The 25,401-nt window shown below is 44.1% G+C and overlaps 1 protein-coding gene across 1 annotated transcript in view; it reads right to left on the bottom strand.

The window, feature by feature from the left end:
* DENND6A (DENN domain containing 6A) overlaps window positions 1-25,401 on the bottom strand; it is a 338,779-nt gene that overhangs the window by 229,832 nt on the left and 83,546 nt on the right. Inside the window, exons 5-6 of the mRNA XM_086939111.1 lie at window positions 24,454-24,534; window positions 3,387-3,492 (exon numbers count right to left, since the gene is read on the bottom strand). Coding sequence (XP_086795237.1) covers window positions 3,387-3,492; window positions 24,454-24,534 — 187 coding nt within the window. The remainder of the gene's footprint in view (window positions 1-3,386; window positions 3,493-24,453; window positions 24,535-25,401) is intronic.

Genomic DNA, 25,401 nt, shown 5'->3' with positions numbered 1-25,401 from the left:
CGGGGAAGGAAATTTTCGCCAGGGAGTGGTTGATGGTGTGGCGAAGTATAGGTGCGTTGGTGTTGGCGGCTCTGTTGAAGATGTGGTGGGGGCAGGTGTCCGTGGGGCCCGTGGAGTGGATTGACTTCATTCTCTGCAGTGTGTCTTCGGTGGTGAGGCTGTCCAGCTGTCAATCGTTGCCTTAAGGGTGTTGGGGGTAGCTGCTGAGGGTTTGGTGTGTTGGTTGTCTTCTTCGAAGCGGTAGTAAATGTTCTTGGTTTTATGGTGGAAGAAGGTGCTGAGTTTGTTGCAGAGGTCTTATGAGGGAGGAATGTCAGTAGACTCACTGGTAGGTTGGGCAAACTCCTTGATGATGCTGAAGAGTTCTTTGCTCTTGTGCGCGTCTGTGGAGATTCTGTCTTTGATCACTGTTTTTCTCGTATTTCTGAAGAGTTGGTGCTGGCTTTGAAGTTGTTGTGAGCTTCTGTGGATTTGGAGTTCCTACAGGGCTTTTTGAGGTGGCGGTATGTGCGTCTGGACTCTCACAATTCGGTGGTAAACCATCTGGCTTTCTTGGTGCATGTGTTGTTCTTCTTGAGGGGGCTATGGTGTTCGAGCTGTCGGAGATCCATCTGTGCAGAGTTCGGACTGCGGCGTTGGGGTCGTCGTCTTCCGCTGAGGTGTTGCCGAGTGAGGAGGTGAGCTGGTCGTCGGTGATTTTGGTGCAGTTTTTTCGTGGGAGCAGGTGCTGGTGTCTGTGGATGGTGGGTGTTCTGAAGGTGAAGTGGATGCATCGATGGTCTGTCCAATGGAGTTCAGTGGTGTGGCTGAAAGTGATGGGGTTTCCTGTTGTGAAGAAGGGGTCGAGAGTGTGTCCTGCTGAGTGAGTGGGTTCGGTCACTATCTGGTGGAGTCCAATGTTGTGGAGGTTGTCCATGAGGGATGTGGTGTTGGGGTCTAGTTGGTTGTCGAGGTAAAAGTTTAGATCTCCCAGCAGGGTGTAGTTTGTGGGTGCAATGGCTTGCGGGGAGATGATGTCCATGATGGGAGTTGGTGAAAGGTCCACGGGTCTGGGGGGTACTGGCGGGGCGATTTGTCCAATGTGTGTGATCAAGAATGATTTCTTGGTCTACAAGCAAAGGTGCTACATGTCTAAAAAGTTAAATAACAAAGTCCTCCAGGTTACCAGATAACACTTGTAGTGATGCGTATGTTTGAGCAAAGGGATCTGTTTTCTAGGTCCTACAGCTGATAGTGGAGTTCCTGATTTTTATCACATAGCTCCAAGCGTTCAGGGTGGTGTCCATCCAATTCCTCCTCCTGGGAGTCCTGAGTCTACGCCAGAGAATTCACTTGCTGACCCAAGTTGTCCACATCATAGCAGATGTTCTCTATCTCAGTGGTTATGACTTGTTTAGGAGTTGCAAAGTCAGCTCTAAAAACTCCAAAAGGTGTTCTAGAAACGCTCTTGTAACAGGGGCTTTCCCGGTGTGCGCATCTTCTACCACTGACTTTTCCACAGCCTGGGAGCTCAGTGGTGCTTCGTGGGGCTGGTCAGTCTTCTTCGACTGGGCCTTGGTAAAGAAGTCTTTCAAGGAGGTGTCCTCCTTAGTGTTAGGCTGAGAGGACATGGTGAGGAGATAGAAGGGCTTGTGTGGAGAGTCAGCAGCCGCCGCACCTTCAGGGCGGTAGAGGTCTAGGTAAGAGACAATATGCTTACTTCTTTGCCACGGAGCTGGGGATCCGGAGAGACAACACCTGCTGCATGAAGGTTGGGGCTAGATACAGAGTGGAGGGGGGTCTCATCCAGTACTCTTCGCGGTGCTGGGGTCAGTCGTGGGTGAGTGGATGAGTATGGAGGCAAAAGGAGGACCACTGTGCCGTGGTGAAGATACCCCATAACTGAAGACAACCGTTCCTGAGCCACAGTTTCAAAGAAATCCAGAGTTCATGGTGCTTTACGGAAACACATGTGAAGAGGCTTTATAGGGCTACGCCACCACTCCACTGCAGTCAACGATGAAGGGCCTAAAGGGCATAGGGTTAGAGGGCTGTGTATAGGGCAGAGGTAAGGCAGTACAATGCTTCAGACTGCTCTCTGCCGCCTCAAATTCTAAATTGCCAAACCCATCCAGCCAGGAGAGGAGAGGGGCAGGTGCCAGAGCAGACAAGCCCGTTATCTGGAGGATTGCTGAAGGTCAAGTACCTGAAGACTCTCGCCCCACACCACAGTGCCCTGTGGCTGTCCGTAGTTCAAGGGATGCCCACCGCAGCTCCAAACTGGGGTATGCCTCCACCAGCCAGAAGCGGCAGGTAAGCATCTGAGGGAAGAAGCTGCAACAACTGAACTGGCGGCGCACATTCACAACAAACCCCCAGCAGGCCAACGGGCAGAACAGGTAATGCAGTGATGGGGTGGGGGAACGGACAAATGGCAGCAGTTTAATTAGCATGAGGGCCCTACGGTGTCCCGCTCCCTGAACCGCAACAGCTGCACCGGAGTTAGGCCACAGCAGTGGGACAGAGCAGGTGGTCCTCTTCTCACGCAGTGAAAAGACACTATTGGCGTGACAGGCAGCTGCAGGTATCATATGCTGGTATGGGAGGCATGACAAGGACTGAAAGTCCAAAGGAATGAAGGGATTACCTCCTCCTCAAGGTCAAGGAGCTATTTCGTCCACCATCCGAAGTCCTTCAATGTGGCCGTTCTGGGATCCTGCCAGCAGTGGCTTGGTGTAATGTACCCGGTCAGTGATCACAGGGCCCTACCACGGCCCGCTCCCCCAACTGAATAGCCAAGTGAGAGGTAGGCCGCAGCCTGGAGTAAGTGGTCCACCATCCATCGGTTGGGGGGGGGGCGAGTCAATGCTGATGCGGTGGGTGGCTGCAGTAATTAAGATTCTGGTCCTTGCTTTAAGGTGTCAGGTGTTCCAAACAAATTAGTATTTGGCAGATAACTGGATGAGGGAAAAAATCCCAAAAGAAAAAAAAACAATGAAGCAAGCATTCCCCTTCCAAGCTCGAAGAATCTGCATTCAACTCCCAGAAAAGTGAAGACGGAGCCCTAATCTGCTGTGCCTCTACACATTGTCATTGTGCAAGATCAGTGTCAATGATTGTGTTTTGCTATTTGTTCATTGCGATATGATTGAGCCATATGTAAATAGGTAATAAATAATAAAGATTAACAGACAAATTAGCAAATATGTACAGCCTTGTCTAAAATAGATTTTAAATGTTGGTACTTGAGATAAATGTATTAAATTAAAAAAAATGAATAGGGAAAGCAAGACTACACGATATAGTTAGCACAGTATTTGTTCTAAAAACATTCATGTACTGTCACACATCTCTTTCAATGCTCTGCTCCTCCCCCTCTAAAATCAAAGAAGGAATCGGAGTCTGACCTGCTTCCAGACAAGGTTCACTTTTCTCGAAGTACTCTGGGGCAATCTGCTTCAGCACCGTGTGAAAAAATGCAACATAAGGTAGTTTGCTGATCATGACCAATGACTGGAAAACAAAATGTGTGAATTAGGAGTATATTTTACTACAACACAGATATGACAGTATCCAGAGCTGTTTCTGTATTGGTCTTTCTACTTGTCACAAATCTTAATAAAGAATCTATTCACATACACTGAGTGAAAAACCCTGGGCCCATTTCACAAAGGTAAATTTACACCTTTGCGCAAGTTTACTACTTTTCGGTATTCCCCATGGTAAACTTAGACCAAAAGTCTAGCTTCACTACTTTTCGGTATTCACAAAGTTAAGTTACTACTAGCAAAGTTGAAAGCTAGTAAAGCTAGAAGCCACAATTACAAGAATTTATAAAGGAGACTTCCATCTCCCGGCATATGCGCCCCCAGCACAAATTAGGCTGGTCAAACAAGCAGGCGGCCTTCGTAAGGTGCTGTCAAAGCCTTAAACACGTGAAGGAGGGCTCCTTGGATCACCATCTTTGGCTGGAAATACGAGGAAGAAATAGATCACCCATGAGAGCCTACATGCAAAGCTCACTTGACACCTTGGACCCTACATCTGCCTGGGCCCAAAATATGAACTGCAGCGAGTTGAAAAAATATAGTAAAATCAAATACAAAGGCAAAGTGGATTTTAAAGAACAAAAAGTCTTGGCACGAAGTAGACAAGGATTGCTCACTCTTTGCAATTACAAGAAGCTATCCCCCCCAAGACAACTTAGCATTACCCTACAGCATCCATACAAAAGAGCAGTTCTTAAGATTGAGGTTAGGTATCCCAATACTGGAGCATTACCCGCCATGGAAAAGAAAGGACTATGGAAATGAATGCAGACTTTGTGACGAGGCGCATGAGTTTATTATACAGGTGCTGTGCCTCTGCAAAGTCACCTTGGATGAACGTCGTAAATTGCCACGTAGGGAGTTCATCAAGAGAGGGGTCATGTCATGCAGAGAAGCTGCGGTTGCTTGCTTCAACTCTGCAAATCTTACACTCAACTGTGCACTGGTAAAATTCCTCAAGTCTGTGGAGAAAAAGATAATGGCCATTGAAGTCAAGGAGTAGCGGTCAGGTTTGAAAATCCACCAGAGAGGTGATTTAGTGGTACCAAAGGTACTCTGGTAAATTTCTCTATCCTAATCAGGCCACTGAAGAGATCAGAACGGAAATATTTTTAACTACAAGAAAAAATTTATTCAGACAGCACTCATTCTGGTCGTTTAGAGTATGGGGTCTGATTATATTTTAAAATCACTAGAGCTTGAATTTTAATTTAAAATCTAGCTGATCGTTTTATACTGGTTTTTGGGAAATTAATTTTAAGGATTGCGATTGTTTGTATTGCTGTGGTTAATTCATTGGATTGCAATGGTTTTAATTAACTAAGCAAATAAATTAAACTACTAGTAAAGTAACAGTCAGATTCATCATTGAAAATTGCGCTCGCAAAGGGCCAGATTCTGGGAATCTGGCCCTTTGCGAGTGCAATTTTTGCATTTGGGATTCATCATCCCAAATGCAAAAATCGCTAATAAAGAATTCACAAATTTGCGAGGATTAGCATTTAAGGAATCTCTATTAGAGATTCCTTAAATGCTATTCATGAAACATTTTAAAATTGCGAATTCGCAATTTAGGACCGCTATTTACCACAAGTCAACCCTCGTGGTACATAGCGAAAACTTAGGAAAATGCATTTAAATGCATTTTTCTAAGTTGCATGTTACACACACACATGTCCTTTGGACATGTGTGCGCACAACATCAGTGTAAATTCACATTTCAGGGGTGCTACAGGGTGTCCTTTGGACACCCCTGCACCCTTGAAATCGCAATTTCATTTTGCGAATCGCTATTTGCGATTAGCAAATTGCGAGTGTCTTCCCATTCAATCCTATGGGCCTCTAGGCCCATAGGAATGAATGGGGGGATATTCCTTAATTGCGACTCACAATTTGCGAGTCGCAATAAAGGAATAATTAGAAATCGCTATTTCTTGAGTGATTTCTTGATGAATAGCATTTTGCTATTCCTTAATAGCGAATCTGTAAATTTCGCTATTAAGGAATCGCAAAATGTGTTCTTCATGAATCTGGGTGTTAGACTTTTGGTCTAAGTTTACCTTTGTGAATACCAAAAACTAGTAAAGCAAGACTATTGGTCTCCGTTTAGCTTTGTGAAATACCTACCTACATTCCTACCTAAAAGTAGTAAACTTACATAAAAGTGCAAATTTCTTTGCGATTCTGGCCCTCTGTCTCCAGACACACATGAAATTTGCTCCAACCTTGCTTTTGGTAACAAACATTAAGCACTGTGTAATTAGTTCAAAACATTGTCTAGAACATAAAAGTGTGCGCTATGTATTCAGCAATTTTATTATATCGTCTTCTACACCCCAGGGTGTCACAGAGTTGAGCAACCAAAGAAAACTGAAGACAAACATGTCCACATAAGCATTGAAGTATTTGGAAATAATGTATTGTCTATTGTTGTCACATTTGGTAAGAGGCGGCTCCTCCTCAAGAGCGGAGGAGCATCGCTCCGCCTGCTGTGAGAGCAGCAGGAACACACAAATAAGTAAAATTGCAAGTCCATGTCATTTTGCTTATAAGCCGCAGTGCAAGTGCAGGGAGAGGCGCTGAATCCTGTAATTGCAGGATTACAGCTGCCCCTGCAGTGCGCATGTTTGGTTGGCTGGGTGGTTTGCTACAGCCAGCCCAACATGCGCACTGTAGACCCAGCAATCCCATGGCTGTGAAACAGCTGGCGGATTGCTGGCACAGGCCCCCAGCCTCAAAATGAGTGCTGGGTTAGCCTGACCCCACCAATCCTGGAGCTGCTCCCATGCTGAAAACAGCATGACAGCAGCTTAAGTATTGGTTGTTGGCGTTCCAGTGAGCAGGAAGAAAGTCCTACCCTTTCCTGCTGGAGGACGCTGATCGGGGAGAGAAGTGCCGCATCCAGGGGTGCCTAATCACAAAACGTACGTTTTAGGAATAAAGGTGAAGTTTTACAAGGAATGTAAAAGTTTGAGGCAGCAGGTGCTTTTCTCAAACAACTCTTTTCAAAGCATAATATAAGAGCACTGCACATTTTTAAACAGCTCTGCCCAACGCGTTAACACATTTAATACTCAAATTTGAAACTCAAGAAGCTAATGCATTTCTGATGAGAAATAAATATAATAGAAAATAGAGAGGATGATTAGTAAATGACAGAAAACAGAACGTTTACGAAAAACATGCAGTCATGGTACTTGCCATCTGAAGACAAAAAAATCAAGCACATGTAATGCCAATTGATTTGTCTTATTAATGGAATAGCCCCTTCAGTCATTGATGGATTTAAGCACTCATTAGGTTATTATGCATGCACCCACTCATGCCTCCATTCATCCTCTGACTTGGTCATTCTTAGATACGCCCATTTAAACACCGCACATAAAAACGCACACACAAGTTCAAAAACACATGCAAAATACCTTCGAGAATAGAAGTAGAACAAAACATGCTGCCACCAACACAAGGTTGGCATATGCTTGCAATAACACATAAAATAAAACATAGCAGTAGGTGGTCGTCCTGCAATGGTATTATGCACAGTGTACCGTAGTTTTAAAGTTACAGCATTGCTGAAACATGTCGGCATTCTGGGACTCTCAAAATGACGATGGCAGTTCGGTTTACAGGCAATGGAAAATGTAAGGACCCGATAATAACCAGCTCTTGCACTGAAACACTCATATTTAGGCAGATGTGGGCACGCAACACTTACACTCACAAAGCTAGACAGCCAGGGGTTGAAATGGGGTCTAATTCAAGTAAAGTTTTTACACAGGAGATATTACACCCTTAAGTCACTGCACGGACTGTGCGAAAGAGACAACGCAAGCTACAATAGATGCTGGACCTAGGGGGCTGGGTTCCTTCACCTGGTGTGGCTCAGCAAGACAATTGCTAGTTTCCGGGCCGATTCACCATACCTCCCTCTCCACTTCTAACTACTGAGATACTTGAAAGGCTAACCCCTACAGTAAGAAAAAATACAGCCGTGGTGTTTCTGCTTGCTATGCAGAGAGGTATGATACACTGGGCTCAAGGCCCACCTCTCAAAATTAGGGACTGGGTGAAGAATATCGCATATTGCTATGAACATTTAGACGCTGAGGGGCAATCTACAACCACCGTTGATCACTGAATTACTGCAACTTTGTAAAGACTGCAGATTCCCAATATGGTTTTAAGTGGAGGCCGGTGGAGTGTGCGGGGGGGAGGACAGGAGGGGGAGCACACACAGGGGGAGCGCACGGCGGGTCTAATAATTAAAAAAATATATGAAAGACACACTTACCTGGAGCTCCCGCTTGCTTCTTGTGTTGCACTCAGCCTTCTCCTTCCTGGTGCCAGCAAGCACTGGGGCCGGGCCGCACATGAACTCCCTGCAATCTCAGCTCTGCTCTCAGACGAGAGCAGCGTGAGGATTGGTCTGAGTAGGCTGGAAAGACGCTCCGCTCAGACCAAGGAGTCTGTGGGGTCTTCTCTCGTCCGGCTGTTCAATGCGGCCGGACTGGAGAAACCTAAATGTGTATGTATGTTTTGGTCGGCCTGAGACAGCCGGCAAAAAACGCATATGCGCACTTAAGGAGTGCACATTAAACCCCTCCTCTCTATGCCCCACCCCTCCATGTGCAAGCTGGCCCAGAGCGGGCAAATGAAAAATAAAACTATGACATTGTTTCATTTTTCATTTGCTAGCTTTGAGCCAGGTAGTGGGGCAGTGCTCCTCTGCCATTGCGGAGTAGCCGCCGCTGATGGTTTAGTCAACCCCATTGTGCCTCTTCATCTGCTGTGAGTACAAGCTTTAACACAGTGTGATACCAATCGATCCTTAAAAGCCTTTTGTCTTTAGCACATGCTTTTCACAATAAGTCCGGTCTACTGGGATGGATGTTTTTGTAATGAACATATCAATCTTATGGGATCTGACATATATTTTACAAAGAAAAAATATGACCAAAGGCCTACTGAGATGTACATAATTATGCCTATAGATATAAATCTACAAATACGTACACAATTACAGTTGGCAAGACAGTATACAACCCTTCTCAAAAGAGCCAAACCAGAATCATCATACAACTTTTCTACCCCCTGGATGACCAACATCAAAACCCTCTGCCACTACAGTTACTTGTTAACAGCCTACTGCCTTGAACCAATTAGTTGCAGAAGCTTTTCTATCCCCAGTGCTGAGCCCCAGTTTTCTTTTTTTAATGGAAAATGATGACTCTTTATTTTAGTTTTAAAAGATTCACATAATCCTGCCTACAACCACTTGCTACAATTCTCCTCCCTCTCCACCCCAACTTCACCAATAGTGAACCCTAGTGACACATGTCTTGTATTGTAGGATGTCATTGACTTCGGGAGCGGCTACAGCATTGCACCAGGAAATTCACTTGCTCCGGTTTGTCCCTTACTAATCATTCAGTAATATCCATGTTGTTCGGGCCAACAGTCTTAATACTCTGAGGCATTTAGGACGGGTAATATCCTTTCGTTCTAATGGCAGAAGTGAAAGACAAGCCCTCGTCAAGTTTAAAATTATTTCCCTTTTTGCTAAAATGTCAGTCATCCCAATCATCTCCCATTTTTTATAGACAGAATATTTGATCCTGAGCCCTGTTTTTTTTTTAAAGAGTAGTAGCACTTAGCACTTGAGCAAGCCATCATAACTTTATTTTTAACAAAAGATGTCAAAGCCAAATTTGGAACCCCCAAGGTATGACAGTTTTTACATTTTGTGAGTGATAGTAATTGTTCCCTACTTTATGGGGGGGTTTCTACCTACTTTAAGTTTGTGGTGGAAATATGCGTAATTCATGGGTGAACCCGGAAAGCTATACATTTCTGAAAATTAGCCAAAATTCCGCAAAGGCCATTGTTTTCCCACAGTAACAATTTTTTTTAAATAAAAAACAATCATGAAATAAGTTGGAAAAATAAATTGGTGATGTTTTCATATGTAATGTTTTGCCACAATGGCAGTTTTACATAAGTTACATGCCATCACAACAGTCAGACCCTTTTGAACGCAGGAATATAATGTGTTTGCTATTTGCTGCCTGCTCAAAAACACGTGCTAAGGAGAGCCAACAGCTGAACTTCAGCTTATATTTTATTGTGTACTGACCAAGCAGCAATTCATATGGTAAAATATAATGAATGAAAAATATGTATGAAGGAAATCTATGCGTTTTGAAATGTGCCCAAGCTACGAAGTTTAGGAATAATGGTTATTTGGACAACTCCGTAGATTTGAGATTCAGATGGCATTTCACAAAAATGTGTTATTTCTTGCCCATTTAGAAGCTGAAAAATCATTTAAAAATCCAAGTGATAACACCAAATGTTCCTACACTTGTGCTAAAACAGTACCTCACTGTGTGACTAGATTTATTACCCGTGACAGAAACAGATGAAAACTGTGACCATATGAAGTCAATGTGCTCTTCGCAGTTTCCCTGGATTGGTCCCTTTTCAACTCAGAAATTCGGCCCAGCCACACAAGTGGGGTACCATTTTTATAAGGGAAAGAGTGGGAATACTGGGTGCTAGAATTTTGTGGATGCCCGCAGAATCTGGGACATGACATCACTGAAACATGAATAAAATGCATGACTTAACCCAAAATGTGACATTTGCAATGCACACTGGGTAAGAACATTTTGTCTGATCTATGGAAAGCGCACCAACCTGGAGTAACTTGGGTCTCTGTCTCAAAAATGCCCAGGGAAGTGAGGGTCCCTGGTTGCTGGCTAACCCAAGGCCTGTATAATACAGCCATTTAACATGGGAAGTTACAGGAAATTGGTATCTACCCCCTCTTTGTTGGCCCATATGTGGTATCTCGTCCCAGAAGAAATCAATTTTTCTCTTGCCTGTCAAGGGGATAGGGATGCCTCGGCCCCTACGGAGCAGAAAGACTGTTGGAGCTTCAGGACGAGTCAGCCCATACACCAACTTGTGTTGTTTCTATTAATTTATTTAGATATCCCTGACATCCAAAGGGCATTCTCCACTGCCAATTTGCACAGGGTGGGTGGGGGCGACGTGGGTGGGGGCTAAGACCACTGAATCGATGTGGGTCAGGGTCACAAATAGATACAGTTGTAGGCCACTCCTTTTTAGCATCAAGGCCACCCCCACTCATTTTAATATTTTTTTTATTATTTGGTGAATATTGGGATTTCTGCCTAGCACCATTCATTTATTTTTTAATTCATTCTTCATTACATTGCAGCAGGGGGCTTTCTGCACACTGGTGGTGGATGAGTAGGGACCAACCCACCCCATCAGCCCTCCTGCCCCCACCCCCCAAGTCACAGAAATACTGTTCCCTATTCTTTTGGACCAGTGCGGGCACTTTCCCATGCCTGGGGGAAGTCGCGGCTGCTGCCAATGAAAAGTGGCGGGGCAGCAAAGGCGGCAGTCCCTGGGACACCATCACAGAGTCCCCATCCAATCCCCGCGCTGCTCTCATTCTATTATCAAGCATAGGAGCAGCACAGGGATTGGCCTGAGAGGGCTGGTTTAACGCTCGATCAAGCACAGGGAGACTGAGCCGTTCCTCCACCCAACTGTGCATGTCTGTTTGACCGGCCAAAGACAGCTGGCAAAACTGACATGCACTTATAAGTGCACTCTACTCCTCCTCCCTGCCATGGCCCTGCCCTGCCCCGCCCGCCCCTCCCAGCACACGCTTGGCTCAACCAGCTACTGAAAAATAAAACATTTCAGCTGCTGGCTTTGAGCCAGTGGGGAGATGCTCCTTCGCCATTGCAGAGGAGCTTGCGGGATTGGGGTCCTAGGGTGATCTCCAAACCAGGTTCCACTAGGGAGAGGAACTGGTAAAAGGGAGCAGCCCCTGTGCCCCTTAGATCGGTGCTTTTAAAAACGGAGTTATGACCCCTAGTACTGATCAAAGTGAAAGCAGGCCACTCCTAGTGGCATTGTTTGCTTCCAGTAACTCTTGTGTACTGTGACTTCAGCACACTGTGCGCACTGCAGGTCTCTGTAAAAACATTCTAGCTTTTTGTGGGTTTTTTTATTTAAAGAAAATCTTTTTGGTACAAGCTATGATGACTATTTTCTGGTGCAATGTGGGGACGAAACATTCACGTCTACCACACTCAGATTGTACTGCAGTGAACTTAAATCGTAGTTAAGTGGTTAACAAACATTTTCCACAATAAATAAGCCAGAACTAATGAATTTGTCATTCCTTTTCACAATAAACTGATCAGATATATGGGGTCAGACAAATGTTCTCAATGAAATAATCAGGGCGATAGACTTATTCACGGGTTAGTCACCACAGTCAACTCAGGCTTACTGTACTGAGCTTACGCTTTCTCACAAGGCCACCATTAAATATATAGTCATAACATTTCTTATGTACACAAAATTACAGTTGTCAAAGCAAAACGTGATATTAGCCCCTATGTAATTAATTTTCGAGTCAATTCACTGAAAGTGGCTCAGCTAGTAAACCATCTCAATTTCCCTGCTTTCCAGCGTTAATTTAAAATTGATTTGAAACCGGTGGACTCCAGGGAAGTATTATGTCTAATATTCCTAAAGTGCTGCATTGCCAAGAGTCCAGTTATGAGGCTCAGCAAACAATAGTTATAAATAATAAATACAAAAGGAGAAAAAGAAAAATATGTGCAAATCACAGTACAAAAACAAAAGACAAGCACTGTTCAAGCTAATAGTTCTTTAATTTGAGGTCAAGGATGTCTACGTTTGTGCATAAGCGTCATGGTTCTGCTGTAGCTCATTGGGAGGATGTAAGCACATGTACAATAGATGAGCGCACACATGGCACTTAGTTTATTTTGTTATTAACCCATCGAAGACTGAATGCAACTTTGAGCAATAAAGGATTTAAACCTCTGTGAAATCGCTTTTGAAAAAACGGATGCATCCCAATAACAAATGGCAGTTTCTCTGCACTCAAAAATAGAAAAAAAACTATTAATTTTCTTTTTATAGGACTGCAGAGGGATAACTGGAGGGGCAAAGTAGAAGCTGTTGGAGGGGCAAAGTAGAAGCTGTAGGGAGGGCATTGGTTGGTTGACAAGTCAACACAAGGGAAAGCAACAGGTGAACGGATAGAGAGCAAAAACTGGCAGTGGCAACTTGTGGCCACCAACAGCAGGGGAGTAGCGTCAAGGAGTTGTCTGGGGTGTGTGATATCCCGTAATTAGATGCACTCTTGGCTTAGTAGTTAGGTCTCGAGCCCTGAATCAGGTTTGCTATGTTTGAGTCGGTTTTTCCTGTCATGCACCAAGAATAAGACAAAGCAGTGACCTTCGATATAAAACAGGAGAGAGAAAGTTCTAAAGAGATATACATCTGGTAGCTGGACTTCTAATGTGGAACTAGACAAGCTGGAATCAATACCAGTCTCCCCTAGGGAAAGATTTAATTTCACAGAGCCCCCTTTTCTTTATTATCACACATGGAAACACTTGTAAATACTGGAGTTAAGAATGTATATTGAAGGGGGGCGTGGCTTAGCGCCCGAGACGGATGGAGGTTCCGGGGTAGAGCTCCGTCCACACCGGAGATTCTTGGCGGTTCTAACCTTCCATGACGATCATGCCCCGCAGCGGACGACGTCGGAACACTTCGTGCTCCTTTTAAGCTGCATGCCGCCTCCAGACTCCCTCGACCTCGCCCAGCAGCTCCCGTTTTCTTCCGGTCGCGGCTTTGCTTCAGCCGCGACCGCCATTTTGTCTTTTCGGACGGCGCTCGTCTGAGGAGAGAGTCTGCGACGACTGCAGCCTCCTGACACCGGCACATCACTGGAAATGTCACAATTATACAGGAAATGAGGATAACCCACTATAATCCTCACAGGTGACATTATTCTATTTTTGGAATCGTTTTTTTTTTTCCCTTTTTACTTGGACTGTTGCCTCCTCCTCAGCTTCGGCAGCCATTTTAGGTTTCCTACTACGCCAGCTTGTTTACTGCTTCTGGAACAACCTGGCTTTCCTCAGTCTTAGTGTGATAATTTCCCAATTTTATCAGGCTCTTGTTGGATGTTGTATTGGCTCCTCCTCCTATTGACTTTGCTGTGTCCTCCTAACACCTCTAGTGCTCATTGGCTCATACTTTACTGGTGACTCTTTTTCTCTGTGTTTTCATGGCGGAGTGCCCTGGTAAAACCCCCAAACGAAATTTTATTAAGAATTCAAGACTTTTTACTGCGTTGGCTAATTTAGAAGCTTCTGCAGATTCCTCCATTTGTGAACCATCTTTCATCATGGATGTTCCTCCTCAACCAGGGTCGAAAACTACTCCCAAGAGGCTGAAACACAATCCACCGTCTCCCCCAAAGTCAACATCAGCCATTTCCATAGAGTTACTCCTCGAGGAAATGAGGGCACTACGTCCCTTCATGGAGGAGACAAATTCCAAGCTGCAAATATTGACTGACAATTGGTCCTTAATGGATACTAGGGTCTCCAAGGTGGAAAATACTGTCTCATCCTTCCAGGAAGCTGCCACCAAGGTGGTCCACATGGATACGCGAATCTAGTCACTCCAGAAGCAGATGGAGGACCTTGAAAATAGAAATAGGCGCAACAACCTACGCCTCTACGGCCTGAAGGAAGGTTGCGAGGGGAATGATGCCATCGCCTTCTTTAAATCCTTCTTACCCAAGCTTTTGCATCTTCCTGAGGGCACCTCTCTCAATATTCAATGAGCACATAGGCTTGGCCGAGCTCCTTCCACTATCTCCCCTGCGACAAAGCCTAGAGGTGTAATTATGTATTTTCTTGAATATACAGATTTGCTGAAGGTTCTTCTAGCGGCTAAAGCTATACCTCATCTTAAATGGTCGGATTCCACCTTATTCTTTGCCCAGGATTATGCCAAAGCTACTGCCTCACGTCGCAAAGCATTTCTTGATATGAGAGCGGAACTGCGTTCCATTGGAGCCAGATATGGACTTTTTCATCCATGATTATTCAAAGTCACTCATAACAACAAGACTATGACTTTTGAGGATCCTCTTCGACTTCGAAGTTTTCTGAATTCCTGTGGTACTGCTGATATGGAGTTTTCTGGCCCTTCCTCTTCATTTCCACCCTGACTTTTGTTACTAATATTTTCTGATTACCTTGATACTCATGGTTCCTAGTTTTCTATATACTGTTATGTTCTTATTTCCACAGGTTCCTCAGCTGTTGCATAACTTTCGCGTTCATTGCCTGTGCTGGTTCATTTCCTGTTATTCAAATGTTTAATCTTGTTTTTTTTTTATATACCTGAAATTGTGTCGTTCGCCTGTTTCTAATACTATTGTTTTCCTTATCTTTCATAGATTACTTCCCTGTGTTCCGTCACATCTCTCCGGTTGAACGTCTTGTGGCCCCGTATACCTGTCCTCCGTTGGTTGGCCTTCACTCCCTCCTCTCATCTCCAATTTTCCCCCCTTGTGTCCTGCCCTTTGAACGTATCCACTCCCCATCATCCTTTGTAAGTACCGCCCTGTTTTTTCCTCTTCCATTGTTGACATGCTCCCTATTGTTTTGCATGTTCTCGTCTTGATTTTTACTTGGTTATTGTTGGATCCTTTGGTATCACTCTTTCTTAGGTTGCTCCTGTTCTTTTTGATTTTACTATTTCATTCTCTTACTGCTATTCTGCTCCTTCTCCCTTTTTCTAGTTTTCTTCTGCAATTTTCTTCTACACCATCTTTCCTCCCCTCTTTCTTTAATTCTTACTTACTCTCATGCAATATTCTACGATTTCCTCCATTTTCTCTTGTCTTTTCAATTCTTATTGCCTGCTCCTCTTCTTGCCTTTTGCATGACTTCTTCTCTTTACTCCAATTCTTCTCTTCTCTATTGCCTTTTTATACTGCATTCTTCCTATCTTTTATCTTCACGGCACTTTTACTTATATGGTATTATATTGTCCCTCACGTTCTTTCTCTGTCTTCTCTTACCATTTTACATCGTTCACCTTTTCGACCTACTTTGCATCCCTTCTCTAGTCATCTCTTCAAAGTATTTTTTACCTGTTTCCTATGCTTTTTCTCCTCTATTGCTTTTTCTCTTGCCCAGATTGCTATTATCTTCTTACCACGACTTCCTTATTATCTCACACCGTTTTTCTTCTTCAACATCTTCTCTCACTCTCTTCTATCTGTTCTTTTCTTTTTCGAGCATTCTTATTCTTTTCTCTCTTGTCCCTCCTTTCTCGATTTCTATGAGGCTTTCTTACATTTCTTGTTTACACTCTCCCTTTTTAACTGTTCTTGATGTCAGTGCGCATTGTTTCTTGGAACGTTAAAGGTTTAAATTCACCTATCAAGAGGCAAAAGATCCTTTCCCATTTAGCTAAATTGAATGTAGATGTTGCCTTTCTGCAAGAAACCCATTTATCTGATACCGAGGCTGCTAAGCTCCAAAGAGGTTGGGTGGGAAGGGTTTTTTCAGCTCCTGGTGATGGCAAGGGAAATGGTGTTGTTTTGTTAATTCGAAAGTCTTTTTCTCATTCTGTATTGCACTCCGAATCTGACCCCGAAGGCAGATGGTTATTTGTTAAACTTTCCTCTAAAGGTGTCCCTTTTTCCTTGCTTAATGTCTATGCCCCCACAGGTGGGAATCCTATTTTCTGGAGTGCGTTTGCCTCTCGTATTACTCAATGTATTGATGACAACTTTATTTTAGCAGGCGATTGCAACCTACCACTGGATCCCTTTTTGGACAGGAACTCCAAATCTTTTTTTGTCCCTAATAAATCCCACAAGCTCTTCACGCACGCCATTTCTCAACATAAACTGATAGACGCCTGGCGACTATGCAACCCAACCAGTAAAGAATTTACATTCTACTCCCCGGCTCATCATTCCCAGTCACGTATTGACTATATCTTTCTCTCTCACCATTTATCCCAATCCCTCACCCAAGCTGAGATTGGCCCCATTGTATTCTCTGATCATGCCCCAGTTCTAATTAACATTGACATTCTACCCAAATCCACCGGTCCCAAAAGATGGCGTTTCAACAATGCCCTCATTCTTGATCCCAAATTTACGGCCTCCTTTATTGAGTTTACTACCGAATTTTTTGTCATTAATGACACCCCCTCCTTAGCCACTCACACTATATGGGACGCTTATAAAACTGCAGCCAGAGACTTTATCCTCAGACATGTTGCCACAAAGCGTAAACTTGCCCGTAAACGTACCAGTGATCTTTTATCTCAGATCAAAGCTCTGGAACACGCCTTTTATACCTCTCATACCCAGGAAAGTTTAACAGCTCTTGTTAATGCGAAAATGAACTATAACAAACAGTCTACTGATGATGCATCATTGTACTTATTGAAATCCAGCTCGAAATTTTATGGTGGGAAGAATAAGGCGGGGAAAGTTCTTGCTAACTATTTGAAAGTTAAACAAAACAAATTGAATATTGAGTCTGTTTTTGATGCTAATTCAGTTCTGCAACATAAAGATGCGGATATTCTGGAGGAATTTTCTCGCTTCTACTCTACACTTTACTCTTCTGGCACTCAACCCTCTGATCACTCTCGCTCCACTTTCTTTACAAGCATTCAACCTCCTCCCAACTTTCCTGTTGACCTAGCCTCCCTTGAAATTCCCCTTACCATTCGGGAACTACATACGGCACTTCACTCCCTTAAGAAAGACAAAGCTCCCGGCCCAGATGGCTTCACTGTCGAATTTTATCAACATTTTGCCACTCTTTTGTTGCCCAAACTACTTCACCTTCTGGATTCTTTCAAAACCAGCGGTGCTTCCTCGGGCACTTTTTCTGATGCTTATATTTGTATTATACCAAAGGAGGGGAAGGACACTCAACACTGTAAGAATTACAGACCGATATCACTTGTCAACATCGATTACAAAATATATGCCAAATCTTTAGCCATTAGATTGGATTCCTTTCTCCCAGAACTCCTTGGCCCTGAACAATCAGGATTTGTTAAGGGTCGCTTCATTTCAGACAACACCAGACTCCTCTTTAATGTTTTGTCTAAGTCATCACGCTTCAGTAATTCCCTAGCCGCAATCGCCCTAGATGCTGAGAAGGCATTCGACAGAGTAGAATGGTCATTCCTGTTCTCTGCATTAAAGTGGTTTGGGTTTGGCCCTTATTTTATTTCCCTCATCTCCTTTCTCTATGCAAACCCTAGAGCAGCGGTCTGTGCCAATGGTCTGATTTCCTCATTTTTCAGCCTTGGCAGAGGCGTTAGACAAGGATGCCCTCTCTCCCCCTTTCTCATTAATCTTGCTCTAGAACCTTTTTTATCTAAATTACGTCAAAACCCGAACATTCATGGATTCCCTCTATCTCACTCGCAAATCAAATTAGCTGCCTATGCAGACGACATTTTACTCTTCATTTCGAACCCATCGGTATCCATCCCAGCTTTCCTCGCTGAAGTCAACGTGTATTCCCATCTTTCCGGTTATAAATTGAACAACGATAAGTGCGAAATTGTACCCCTCACCAAGTTCACCTTTAAGCCTGATTTTGCGGCATCTAACTTCAAATGGAGTCCGTCCCATATAAAATACCTCGGTTTGCATATTACTCCTTCTATCTCGGATACTATCTCATTATGCCTTACTAAATGTACTCAGAAGTTATCTGACCTCACCTCCAGGTGGCATCCCCTATATCTTTCCTGGTGGGGCCGCCTTGATACCATTAAGATGATGCTCTCCCCAATTGTCCTTTATACCATTTCTAATATTCCTGTTTCCATCCCTGCCAAATTTTTTGCTAAAATCAATACCACCTTATCCTCCTTTTTATGGTCTGGAAAGAAACCGCGCATGTCTCTATCAAGACTACGTCTCCCCAAATCGGAAGGGGGGGTTAATTTTCCAAATTTTCCCGCTTATCATAAAGCCTTCCTCCTGAAACAGGCCGCTATCTGGCCTAAAGATCCTACTGAACCTCTTCCCCTTTGGGCTGAACTTGAACACCTTTCTCTTTCTCCCTTCTCCTTTGCCGAGTATCTCTCCTTCTCCCGTAAACCCCAATTCTTGTCCACTCCAATTCACAAATACACTGCGAAACTACTTTTAGCCTCTGCTCCACCTCCTCCCTCCTCAACCACTGAACTTCTCACCACCACGATTTGGTATAATAATAGCATTCTTATCAAACTAAAACCTTTCTACTGGAAAACTTGGAGGCAACGTGGTTTAATCTGGGTTTCCCAACTTTTTACTGGATCTGTCTTCACACCTTTTCCTGTTCTAAGTCGGATCTCCTCTCTCCCCTCCTCCTTTGTCCACAAGTACATCTTACTCAAGACTGCAGTTATGTCCGTCTAGGACTCCCTTTCTCATTCTTCTTCACCTGCGATTTCTACTTCTCCGATTTCCTCTCTACACTCCCAATTGCACTCCAACACTTCAGCGTCTTCCATTTATCACTCCTTCCACAATCCTCCATCACCTCGGCCTAAAACTACGGTGGAGGAGCAGTGGGAATCTGAACTCGCCGTATCTTGGTCCACCTCTTTATGGGATAAAATTTGGATTAAGCTTCGCAAGTCCTCCAGAGCTGCCTCTCTCACACAAACACTTTTCTTCCTTTACAATCGACTCCTTTACACGCCATCTCTCCTTCACAAAAGATTCCCTACAACTCCGGACCTCTGTTGGTCTTGCTCCGCCCCCAATGCCACGCTTTTTCATATGCTTTTCCTTTGTCCTCTCACGCAAGCATTTTGGACTAAAGTATGGGATCAAATCAATTCTATCTTCCAAACTTCTATCCCCTTCTCTATCACTGACATTTTCCTTGGCTCACTTTCCCCTTCCTGGACCGAAGTTGAAACAAATGTTCATATTATTGATTTGTTATTAGCTGCTGAGTTTCAACAGATTACTGTTAACTGGAAGAACCCTGAGGGTATTAATCACAGACTAGACACTGCATTTGTTTATCCCATTACCCTGGCCCCGAAACGACATGCGTTGTGGCTTCCTGTTACCCTTTATTTGGATGTTTGTGCCAAACGCTCCTCTCACCTACCCCCATTTCAGCAAGAGGTTTCGAAACCCCCATGAATTACCTTTTGTTCCTTCTTTTTCTTTAATATTTAACTTCCCGCATATATTTGCATTGTTTCCCGTGTTACACAGCCTCTTCGAGAGTACACTTCACACTTCCAGCCTCATTTACTTTTTATTTTCCTTTTTCTCTTTCTCCCCCTGCATTCTTTAATTTTATGATATTTATTGTGGTACCCTAGTTTATCATCCTTATTGCTGCTGTTGTATTTCATGTCGCTCTTTGTAATGACAATTTTGTTTACCCTAATAAAATTCTACTTGAACTAAAAAAAAGAATGTATATTGAACAAGCACCTCTTAGGTTTGATTTATAAACTAGAATATTGCTCCATCTTCAATAATAAAGTAAGTCACGTTTAAGGTTTACATGTCTCTGACTTGCCTCTTAGTTCACTAATATATTTTTGACATTATGATTGTTGCACGACAGATGGGCGTGGCCAGACCGAGCACCAAGATGGCTGCTTGACCGCGAAGATCCGGAGCCGCAGCATCTCGCCTACTCGCTTGTGTCCTCACGCCAATCTGTGGTGTGCAAGCAGAGTGAAGAACCATCCATAAATTTTACGGACCGTCGGTCATTTTTGTGTTATCATTCCTTTTACGGACGCCTTTTGTCCGTAACTCTGGGCATTTCAGCAAGCTGTGCTGTTCCCCTGCGTGAAGCTCCAGGAACTAAAGCTTCTCCCAATCGGGTCAGGTGGTACTTCTCTTTTGAACTCCACAGGATGCAGCAGCCCCTCCCTGAGCTCACACAGGCTGTGGACAAGCCCTTTGTCATTCTGACTGCAGTTGATTATTACATTTAGAATGACAATGGGCCGCCTGCCTTTAACATAACATGTACAGGCAAGTGAGTGCCTTGGAGAGGAGTGGCTCACTTGGAGCCAGTAGACTTAGCAGAGGAGCTTTCCCCATTCAGAGTACTGTGGGGAACTTGAGGCCTTGTGTAATTTGCCAATGTTGTTCACTGATAGCCCAACATAAATCAAGTACATTAATGCCCAGGGGTGTGGCACCTTCCCTGCTGCCAGTGCTAGGGGCCGTTTTTTTCGGCATGCAGCACTCCTTTCCCTTACTACTTTGGAGACACAGAAAGGCCTGTCTCCTTATGAGATGGTTACAGTCCAGCAATTAAAAATCTGTGGTGGTTCGACGTTGACAGCACATCCAGTTTAGGAGCTCGGTAGACTTTAGTACTTGTCCGCGCTCAGGGCTGTTTGATTTTATTTTTAATCCAAAAATGATGAGCAGTTTATGTTGGTTATCTATTTATTTACTCATTATCTATTGCATGACCTCCTCCGACGTGCCTATAAAACATACCCTTTGCCTGCAATTTTTGTCCTGAATTTTGACCTTCCGTCCTGAATTTTTGTCCTGAATTTTGACCCTTACTCCTGAATTTTTACACTCACCGGCCTGAATTTCCACCCATGCCAGAGTTGGTCACCCTAGCTGCAAGATGCCCTCTAACTCGCAGAGGGCCCAGTGAGGTCGGTGGCCTGACGCGGTCCTCAGAGGCCCTGCGATAACAGGGAATATGGGTGAGCTTGAGGGCGGGGCAGTGGAAATGCAGAGCAGCGGCGCAGCAAATTGAGGCCAGGGATTGAGTCGCAGCCCTTCTGCACAGCGGGATGCAGGCAACTCCAGCATTTGGGTAGCCGATAGAGGAGCGTGCTGCGGCGGTGAGTGCCTCAGATTACCCGCATACCTTCCATTCTTTGCCTCGGCCCGGCCGGGTCTGAGGACCGACACTGGTCGCAAGTGGTGAGTAGATGCAGCAGTGATTTGCATATTGGGGAGGGCCCTCTTACCCTGCCGATATTGGATGAGAATTGCCTGGAGCTAAGCATAGGAAAATGCTTCAAGCTTTTAACACCGTGAGTGGTGGTGGCTGCTCCAGATAGTCACTTGAGGAGCTTGGAAACCATGCTGATTACAGGCTTTTAACCACATCCGTGCGGTACGATTTACCGCCGGGTGCTGAGCACTAATGGAAACGGGCGTGGTCATGACAAAACGGTTCCGTCATGAGCACAGCTCAACCGATGCTCATGACGGAACCGTTGCGTCATGAGCATCGAAGGGGTTAAGGCAGGACTGGGAGCCTTTCATTGCAATATTTAGAGTCTAGCAATGAGATCTTCCTTTCTAGCAATGCTTCAAGACTACCACACTGGACTGATATTATGCAGGGCCCCCTGGGGTGATAACTTTTGGAACTATATTACCGGCTCGGTCTGCCTAATTAGGAATAGCCTACAGACTCAGTTTGTGCGTGCTGGCAAAGCACATTTATCTCCCTGCGTGTAGAGTCTGGTTTCTTTCTTAGAATAACAGTACCCCCTTGGCTGAGCAATGGGGCGCAGTGACCCAAAACAACGCCAACTCTCATTTGATACGGCCAAGACGCCTTGACGTGATGAGAATGATGGCCCTCTCTGGTATGCTGAATCAGACTAGATGACATACAAGGTCGCATTGATCAGCATGAGACCCGTAGTGAGACTACTGAACAACGCCTGTCTGAGCTGGAAGATGACTAATCTTCGGTGGCTAAGAGGCTAGAATGCACTGAGCGACTTCTCAAAACGATTGCTGCGAAGGCGGCAGATTTGGAGGCGCAGTCATGCCGAAACAATTTCCCTATCGCTGGAGTGGCAGAGTCAACCTACACGGGCCCCCTGGATAGATATGTGGAGCATCTGCTGGAAGATCTGTTTGGCAGAGATGCCTTTTGGTCAATATTTGCAGTGGAGCAACCCCACAAGTCACTGGCTCCCAGATCTGCTCCGGGGACCCCTCCGCGATTAATCATTGCCCGTCTCCTTAACTATCATGTTTGTGACGTTGCTCTTCGCATGGCCAGAAACAAGGGAACTATCCAACATCAGGGCAGGACAATTGCCTTCTTCCCTGATTTCACTCCACTTGTACAAGATGCTCGTCGCAAATTTCAGGACATAAAGTGATCACTGTAAAAGGCAGATGTCCATTCTGCAAAGCTCTACGCGGCGCGATTGCGCATTCATCTAAACGGCAAATCTCACGTGTTTGATATTCCTGCTGAGACATCCAATTTTGGGAAATAGCATCGCCCCTGCTCTGTTTGTCAAGGATATTACAGGCTTCCAACAACCTTGCCTCTGCACCTGGACTCTGCCAATCTGCGAGTCTACCCTTCCAAATTGTGGCACTACAGATCTGGACCCTTCCAAGCGGATTAAAGGTGCTCTGCCAGCCTCTGTGGTTCCAGCAGAACCGAAACATCTCCTCTGCTACACCGCACAACCTGAGCAGAACCGCTGCATCACATCTGCTGCGTGGATTAGACCAGTCGCAAAGACCTGCATTGCATCACAACTCTTCAGAACCATTGCATTGCCCAGACTGTGCAACACATTATCAGCACAGGCCCATGCATCCCTGGTCGGCGGCTGCTACGACAACTATGCTCCATTCCGCATTGCAGCTCTTCGGAATGATGCATCGCCCTGACTGTGCGCCACATCTTCGACGCTGGACTTTGCATCACAAACCCTGTCGACGGGATTCTCAGCGATGACGCAGGCCCTCTTAGACTCAACACATCTCAGAACCAGCGCATAGCTTCAGCTGTGAACACATCTTCAATGTGTGTCCACACAAATCTCCACAAACCAGGATTTAAGCTACTTTAGTCATCAAGTCTAACTGGTTCCCTGTAGCTGGCCCACGCTTCAGGCCTGTGCTCCATTGCAGTCAGCCTGAATTTGCAACTTTGTCCAGGTCCAGTACGACCAGATATCCACAGTTGACACTTTTTGCTTTTTGGCCCTATTATTACTTAAATCTTTAAAACTGAATAGCACTGATCTAAATATTAGAATTCTGTTTTGTCTGTCTTGTTTTGTTTATTGAAGAAACTTGTAGTTTTCTAACTTGGTGTGGGATCCTTTTTGTGTGGTGTTTTCACTGTTTGAAGTTTTTCACAAATACTTTACACATTGCCTCTAAGTTAAGCCTGACTGCTCTGTGCCAAGCTACGAGGGGGGGTTGGCCACAAGTAAATTAGGGGTTTGCTTGAGCCTTGCCCTGACAGGGATTGTAGCTGCTGCATCACCAGGGATCACATCCCAGTCAACCAACAACTCAATTTCTTACAGAATGGCGCTACAAGGAGAGCGCTTTTACTTGACATGCATTAGATAATCTGAGCTATAGTGAACTTTAGAGGGTGTGAAGCTCTAAGCATTCCACTAAGTTAGCCTCCTGACAGTACAAACAGTGTGGTTGAAACACTGGGATTCCGTAGAATGTTTACTGGGTGCTTTTTCAAACAAATTTAACACTTCAACCTAAGATTTTCAGCCTGAAGAATAATGAAAGCATATGAATATGTTTAAGAGCCAATGTTAGAGAATTACAGTGTAGACAAAGGCCACACAATTTTTAAAGAAGGCTATTGTACTTAGGGAGGTATCTGAAGATGAATCCAAAGACTGTTTTTAAAGAATTTTTGGACAAAACTTTTTTCATGATGTACCATTTCATGCTGTGATATTTGCTGGCTACATATTTTAAATGATCTAAGAACTCAACTCTTTGCCTTTATGAGGAAAGAAAGGTCAGCTGTGCCTGCAGTGGGTGAAACACAAGAGACTGCTGTAGAAAGCAAGCCATAGAAGGCTATTGGAGGACTCTTTCTAAAGACCTTGAAATTCAACTACATTCATAGTTGACAAAACAACAACGAAATACTGTATAAACCTTGACAGGCAATTTAGCTGCAAAACCTGCAATTACAGAAAGATGCACCTATGGTGTAGTACATTAATATGCAGTTATAACCTTTACCTTTTGAAAGTAGCCTCTCTTTAGTGTTTTATCACGGACTTGTCTGAAATATACATAACCATAGTAACATGCTGGGTCTTTCTGCAAAACAAAAATGGCATGGCCAAAGAATTTTAGGCACAAAGATTTTCCCCATGTATTATCATCAGTCATATTTCATCAGTCACACTGTTCTCAAAGTTAGTACAGGGCAAGTTAACATTAATCATTTGTTTGTAATTTGAACAGTTTAAATTTCTGTTTCCTCTATATAATAACGTTTTTTCCATAGAATTAAGACTCAAACAAAAGAAAAAATGACCCAACAAACTGAAATACGCGCTAACCAGTTTGAGGGTTTTCTATTGTGTTAAGTTTTCTTTGGCAAATTAGATATAGTTTCTGCACCACAATCTTTCTCAGGATCTCTGTCCATATTCGACTAAGGGGTTGGTTACCCTGTGCCCCTCAGAATCTAGGTTAATTACAGCATATAGAAGGAACATGGTTCAGTCGCACAACTTCAAAGTTATTTAGCAATTCAAGACAGAGTCTTAAATCGGAGATACTCCCACCAAATTCGGTTATGACAGACAACAAATTATGAATCATACATTACTAAGATTACATTCCTTTTTTAGATTATATACTGTCTCACATTAGTTCATTTAATTAAAGAGACAATATCACAAAACAAGGTGTTCGGTGCTCAGTGTACAAAGTACTGTGAAATAACAAAAGAATGCTTCTGAAATTATGACAATCTTAAAGTGCAATCTTGTAGGGTCTGTCCACCCATGAATATGTTTAACTTGGAACTGATTAGTGGTCATGTTCATTTTTTTCCAAAAGTCAACATCTATGGTACAGGCGGTTTTCATCATTGAAGTTCTGACTTCCTTAACTCAACACAACACTTGTTTCTTGTGTGGGGTCTTCTTCAGGGTAACATAAAGAAGTCACCCTAAT

Source organism: Lissotriton vulgaris, chromosome 9 (assembly GCF_964263255.1).
Source record: "Lissotriton vulgaris chromosome 9, aLisVul1.2, whole genome shotgun sequence".
In the NCBI taxonomy this organism is placed as follows: domain Eukaryota; kingdom Metazoa; phylum Chordata; class Amphibia; order Caudata; family Salamandridae; genus Lissotriton; species Lissotriton vulgaris.
This window is presented reverse-complemented; position numbering and strand designations above follow the sequence as displayed.